This window comes from Anarhichas minor, unplaced genomic scaffold (assembly GCF_050575085.1).
Source record: "Anarhichas minor isolate MPS153535 unplaced genomic scaffold, ASM5057508v1 ptg000030l, whole genome shotgun sequence".
Classification (NCBI taxonomy): Eukaryota; Metazoa; Chordata; class Actinopteri; order Perciformes; family Anarhichadidae; genus Anarhichas; species Anarhichas minor.
In genome coordinates this window covers 3,646,400-3,653,597 of record NW_027466476.1, presented here as the reverse complement: position 1 = coordinate 3,653,597, position 7,198 = coordinate 3,646,400, and the positions used below count along the sequence as shown (strand labels likewise).

General features: G+C 43.8%; 1 protein-coding gene across 1 annotated transcript in view; it reads left to right on the top strand.

Moving 5' to 3' along the window:
* The first annotated feature begins 695 nt into the window (after nt 1-695).
* The window catches only part of hmcn2 (hemicentin 2), a 43,663-nt gene continuing 37,160 nt past the window's right edge, over nt 696-7,198 (top strand). Inside the window, exons 1-4 of the mRNA XM_076104936.1 lie at nt 696-1,544; nt 3,138-3,208; nt 3,837-3,995; nt 4,517-4,639. Coding sequence (XP_075961051.1) covers nt 1,286-1,544; nt 3,138-3,208; nt 3,837-3,995; nt 4,517-4,639 — 612 coding nt within the window. The 5' untranslated portion in view covers nt 696-1,285. The remainder of the gene's footprint in view (nt 1,545-3,137; nt 3,209-3,836; nt 3,996-4,516; nt 4,640-7,198) is intronic.

Here is a 7,198-nt window from a genome sequence, read left to right as displayed (position 1 = left end):
ACCTGGTTGCATAGTATTCATAAAAGATGATCCCTCCAGGATTGCACAGAGTTGCTTCACTAATATAGAATACTGTCTTGTTGAGTGTGTGTGTGTCATACTTTAAAACACAGCATCTTAAACTTGCTCTTTGATGTAAGTCTGCACTTTTTGTTGTGTAATGAAGTGCATAAAACGGTGATGTCTTGGCATTGATTGGTGGGTTAATGAGGCTCAGTGGCTTTTGTGTAGAAGCCTCTGGGTCTGTCTGCTCACTGGGCCTGCTCAGACCTGCTTTCTGTTTTCTACTCGAGGACGGATTCAAGTGATATCAAGAGGAGGTCAGGAGGGTCCAGAGCATTGATCCAAGTCGTATTTGAAAGAAGTAATATCTGTTTACTTATTGCAGCAAATGGAGAAGTTTTGAAGTTAACATCCATCTTCTAATCTCAAATACTCTGGGGCCCCTGCCACTTAAACTTTGGAAGAAAATACTGAATTATTTACATTAATACAATCTAGGCTGGATTCCTCTGTGAGGTCTGATCTCATATGCCATAGCTAGACATAGAGTGAATACAATTGAATCATCAATAACCCATTTATATCCAGATTAGCAACACCGTAAAAAGTGTGACACCTCAAGCTTTTCCACCCATTCATATGCCAATGGGAGATTTCTCAGGGTGGGCTATGTATAAAATTAGATTGGTGTCAGCTGAATATAAACGATGGCTATTTATAAAAACGAGGCTGTTACTGAGACAATGTTCTCGGCGTGTCCAAAATACAGGCTCCAGACTTCGCTGGTAATGTGCGCAAAGCTGTTAAAAACCGCGTCTCTAGGGGCCCACATCGATTACGGAGAAAATTGGATTGAAGGGGGAGCGCTGGATAGGGTTAAAGTCTGGAAGTCACCGTGGGGTCGAGGTAGACTCACACAAGCACGCGGTCTCACAAAAAAAAAAAAATCAGGTTGAGTCTCGGGAACCTTATAATACCCATCCCGCCCCCGTTTGAAGCGTCAGAGCACCAGCTCTCCAGGGGCACTCCAACACAGAGCCAGTCCACACGCTCCTTCAAACTTTACGCACGGATGTACTCCTGTGGAAGTATTTTACTCTGGATTTGCAAGTGTTTCAGCTGAGCCGTATTGTTCCACATATCGTTTCTACCGATTGGAAGCAGTCCCAGACTTAGAATAGTTTTGAAGTCTAAACTTTTAAAAAGTTTACAAAACTTTTTTTTTTTTTTTTATGTGATTCGCCTTATTCCGGCAGACAGATGCAGTAAATCTATAACCAAAATGACCGGTGTCTTATTAAAGTGCCTAGTCTTGGCGCTGTGTATCGGCGCGCACAGGCTCTTGGCAGTCCCCCGGGCTGAGGAGGATGATGGATCCGGTGACAGCGCCTCGACCCTGGCCTTTGTGTTCGATGTTACCGGCTCCATGTACGACGATCTAAAACAGGTGATAGACGGCGCCTCGCGGATCCTGGAGAAGACCCTCAACCGGAGGACCAGACCCATCAAAAACTTTGTCCTGGTCCCCTTCCATGACCCAGGTACTTTTTGACCAAACACACTTTGTTCTCAAAATAATCAGCTGCACAATAGGCACCTATTGCTGTAAGTGTTTAATCTTGATTTTTAATATGTTTCTGAATTAATGCATGGAATAAAGATGTTTGCTTTTAACAAATCAGCCAAGAATGGCCAGAGTGTCTTACCAGGTCCAGGCAACACAGCAGCCTGTAGCCTTCTTTTTGCATTATAAGCAAACTCAGCACGTAGGGTACATTGCCCCCGATTCGTTTGTAGCTATCATTTATATAGATTTACTTGGAAAAGATCACAGCAAACTGCAACACATCTCAGGACCTGTTACACATGTTGTTAGCTGTTTCAGAAGAAGTCCATTTGGACACAGAGCAGCACATTGAAGTCAAAGACATCAAGCAGGAATATATACAGTATATGTGAGCTTTTAGAATGAGGAGTCTGTGGGACAGGTAAGGCTCTTCACCCCCGGCATCTACCCTCATGAGAAAGCTGCAGCTTGAAAATAAGAGTGCTCTAATGGGGGAGGGTGTTTGAGCACTGATGAGAAGCATATGCTGTCTGCTTGTGTGTAATTACCCCACTCACCCCACCCCTCCAGTTTAGCCAGTCAGGGGGTGTTAGGGGGCTGCACTAACACCACACATTTTGTCTGTGTTTAATGTGCCCTGCCCTTGGGTACCTTGTAAACCTCCAAGATTGCAAAGAAGCCACGGTGGCTGACGAAGAGGCGTGACAGTGCTGTCAGTGTTTTACAGTCACTCATGACGAGGAGACAAGGACTTAAAAGCCTCCCCTATTGGAAAATAGATGAATGAGTTAGAAATGTCATCAACTTGACGCATTGTCTGCAAGCTCAGTATCATTAGTCTCACAAAGATACTTCAGAATAGTATTTCGGCAGTCGGAATAACAAGCGCAGACACACACAGAAATCATGATGCTCCACCCTACCTGATAAGGGTCTAAAATGAAAGACTTGTGTTTATAGACAGCAGTGTTCTATAGCTAAATCAATGCGTCCTCTGTGTATTGGTTAATGTTTACTGTTCCAGCATTTGGCCCCAGAAGGCATCCAAGTAAGTGTCAGGCCCTGGCAGGTTCTTATCCATCATACTGGAGTCTACTGCTGCTTGAAGAACTCTAAAGATGCTGACTACAGCTGCAGAAAATTGTTATCCGAACTTTGGCCAGATTGTAGTGATTTGTGTGAAAGAAAACCTGAACATTGTAATTTTGTCAGTGCACCAATTTAGCCACTCTTGTGCTGTGTGTGATTGATATTCATGTCTCGCACGAAAGCTACATGGCATCACTCTGGTTCTGATAAAGTAGACTAGTCTGTGGCTTATTTGGGCTTTTGATGCTGTAGATGCTTTGTCTCTGGTCACAGAGGCAGAACAACTGCATCCTTTGTTCTCATATAGTTGATTTGTTTGAAGAAACATTCAGAAGAGTAGACCTAAGCCCTTACTCTGTTGGGATGAATATTTTCTGGCATACGGTATTGTATTGCAACCAAAACATCTCTCTTAAGCTGACCAGATTCAATGTTGTTAGAGTCTCTTTCACGATATACGATATTTCTAATTTCGCAGATATCGGCCCTGTGTCCATCACCACCGACCCAAAGAAGTTCCAGCAGGATCTGCAAGAGCTGTTTGTCCAGGTGGGAACCAGAACACATGACATGATTATTATATTGGACCTGGGACCATTGTATTGTTCCACACTAATCCAAGCTACAGCTGTGTGAACTGCCATTGCTTAAAGCAAGCCTATGTAACCTCTACCGAACAGCAGCAACTGTGGCCACAAGGGACAATAATGTAATAACGGTATAACGTAGTGAAGAGGAGAGTCATAATGTCAGCAAACTGGCTCAGGATTATCAGTTACACAGCAACATGTATCTTAAGTTTGGTAACATTAGCCATCATACGCCACTGGTCACACCAGACCAAGTAAGGCTGTAGTGGTAAAACCCCTAAGTGAATTGAGCAAGAGTGTGTTTTTTTTTTTTTATTGTGTATATGAATCCAAGTTTTCATTTCTAAAAGGCATATTGTCATATTTCTTCTTTCAGAAGTTACTTAGTGTTGCTTAAATTAGTATGTTTTTTAAATATGTGTCAATGTTAGCCAACGCTGCGTCCCGCTTAAATGGGACACTATTCCAAAAACTGAGGTATGATAGAATTGTTTGAGTATAAAATCAGTATGAATGCAGTTTAAAATAAGATATTTAGACTTTATTTCTTCCAGCAGTATTTGATCATGTGTGATTCACTCATCCAGGGTGGGGGTGACTGCCCCGAGATGAGCATAGGAGCCATAAAGAAAGCCTTGGAGGTTTCCCTGCCTGGATCCTTCATCTACGTGTTCACAGACGCCAGAGCCAAAGACTACCGCCTAAAGAGAGATGTTCTGCAGCTGGTGCAGCTCCGGCAATCGCAGGTGCAGTCCTAGAAAGTGGACCGGGCTGTGAGCGTCTCACGAACCAGGGCTGTAGAGATAATGTTGGCAGTTTACTGTCATTTATCCCACATATGAGGGAGGTTCAATACAAAAACATGTATTCAAACATTTCATTAGTGTTGTTTAACTCTCCCATAATGATCTCAATGCTGTTTAGGTGATGTTAACAGGAAAAGGGTTAAATCTGAAGGTTTAAAAACAAGTGCTGGCCCACAGAGTTTTGAGTATCTTTGCATTTATCACACGCTGTAACAAAAGGAATACAGTGGCATGCTGGGATAGATCTACATTCCAATGAAGCTTCCTGACGCTCAGCTAAGGAGGGGAAAGTCTCTTCAAAGTTACTTTAGTCTCAGCCTCTACACATCAAGTATGACAATGAGCATTAGCGTCACTTTGGAGTCAACTGAAAAGCGAGATCATAGAAAACAAACACTGAACTGTAGTAATCCTCTTAACTCTTCCTGCCCCCTCACTCCACCCCACCCCTCCGTTCCCAGGTGGTATTTGTGCTGACTGGAGACTGTGGAGACCGCTCTCAGCCTGGCTACAGGGCATATGAGGAGATCGCTGCCACCTCCTCTGGACAAATCTTTCACCTGGACAAGCAGCAGGTCAACGAGGTAAGAGCATGACGGGGCACATGGCAGTGCTATGGCTGTTACCTTCACCAAACCCTCATTAAATCTGTATATACATAATAAGTGTATTAATATCAAATACATCCTACTGATCCGACTAATATAAAGTAGAATACAGTTTATATGAATAAAGCTTATATCTCCTAATAATGAAGGACTGCAGAAGCAGAAGAGAAACAACCCACTATTTGACCCACTGATGTAATAATAGCAATTTCATTTGGTGTAATCAAATGATTACAAAGCTGATATTAAGCTTCCTGTTCATATGATACGGTTGAGTGACTGATTTATGTTGGAAGCAGCATGTAACAGAAGCCCTGTCTAAGAAGCCAAAGACAGCAGGGCTCACTTCCTTGGCAGATGTAAAAGAAGCCAGAGTTTCCTCTGGAAGACACACTGGTATCCTGCATGTCAACACAGGAGATAGCTGGGCAGCAGCGTTGAGCTGGAGCCAACAGCTCTGCTCACTGGTGGCCCACTGACCCTCTGAACTCAGATGTGTTTAAGTGTGTGTGTGTGCGTGTGGGGGGGTCTGTTTCCTGTTAAATCATGCATGCATGTAGCTATACAATGCCGGTGTGGGGGCAGCTCGGTTCATTATCACTCCATAATACTGCCAGCTGTTTAAGGAGTGTTTGAATGTGATATTTGTGTTGCTGTATTAAGGGAATAGGAGACCAAACTCACTTCTGCCCTCACACCTCCACCCCAGATGACTTTGTGCTAAAGCAGCCTTTGGCATGTTCTTAGTGTACTGTTACATGTAAACATGTGCACACTTGTGAATACATTGATCTTGGATCCACATTGAATTACTGTATGCCAGTGGGTTTTCTAGACCTGTGTGATTATAGCTCTTGGGTGGCATGCTTTTACCAAATTAATGCAAATCCTTTAATCCTTAAAAACCTCAGAAGTACTACAAATCTAACCAAAATATTCCCTCTTAAAAGCAGTTTAATAAAGTGCGGCCAAATAAAAATATACAAAATCTTTTTGTGGTCTCTGGGGGGGGGAAGAGTGGAGAGAAAACAGACTGCTTATTTGAGTCTCTAATCCCAGGATACGATCTGTCACGGCTTCCCTCGTTCCAACACAGCTGCCCAGTGGAGTTGGCTCCAAGTCCTTAAACAACAACTCATTGTCAGTTCTACATATCGCACTGTTTATGCTCTGTTACATTTGACCAATTATGATCAACTAGAGTATCCGCTAATGAGTGTAGACGAAGCCTCGTTAATGTACTGTCAAACTTGGACCATGCGTGATCTGTGCTTTTTATGGTAATGATGTCATCCTTAGGTGATGTTAAGCTTCCAGATAATGTCTCCTGTGATGTCTGCTCACGGATAAACAGGGTTTTAAATATCCATGTAATGTAGATGCGGTTCATGACATAGGATATGACCAGTGGTTGTGTGTTTCTACATGACAAGCTGCACATACACTCAACTCAAGTGCCTTGAAGAGTCATTTACAACATGGCCCTTATGGTTTTCTCATTACGGGGATGCAGTAGTAAGTTTAGGGGCTGGTAATGGTTGTCAGACATAAAATCCAGAAGCCCAGACAACATTTATCCTCAGTTGTTTTCCTGAGTGCGCTAAACAAAGGCACCATTTTTGGTGTAGTTGCCTCCTCTAAAATAAAGTGCCACTTGTGACGGGCAAAGCCTCGGCAGGTGTGTCGAAACTCTCACTGAGAAGAGAGCATGGGGTCCATCTGGGCCTGATTCACACTAATAGCCTTGATTTGTAGAGGTACATCTTCCTGCAAATGTCAGAAGTTGTGGTGTTTAAGCCTGAGTAAAGACTAAACTGACCCCTCGCAACTGGGAGGTCTGCAATCAAGCTGTTGTGCTTAACTACTGCACGGCCACGTTTTTGTTTAGCAGGTAAAGCACCTGGACGAGTGAGGGGAATACAGCATCACTCCAGCCTTAGTGAACCCTTCTTCTCTGGCCCATCTGCCATGCTTCTATGAATAGCAGAGGGGGTCCTTCCTGTAAGAGCCCTGTAAGTTTAACTGAGACATGCCAGATGAGGTTTCACAGGACTTAAGATCCTCTGCATTCCCAGTGGTTGAGACAAGGAGTGGCTGCAGAACTCAGCGTGCTCCTCTAGTCCTACCATGGCCCGGACAGCAAGGCGTCCCCTCTCTGCACTCCACTTCCTTTTATCTGTGGTCTGAGTAATGCCTACTCCTCTCTGCTCTCTTGCATAAGAAGTGGACTCTATCCTGAGACAGCTGCAGGTCACTTCTTCGCAGTTTCCTGCTCTGCTGGTGATGTCTGCACATGTGGCAGGCATTACAGCTGTTTCCAGTTGTAAAATGGCGAGAGGAACCAGCTGCTGTCAGCACCCAGTCGACCTGATAGACAAAAAGCGGAGGGCTGATAATTAAGTCTTTCCTTGTTTCAGTTTTTGCTCCTTTTTGTAAATGTCTTAAAATGTGTTGCCGTTGGCTCCGTCTCCAAGGGCCCCGCTAAAGAAATGTTTCCAGATTGTTTCATTACAGACGCAGCTCAGCCATAATGCC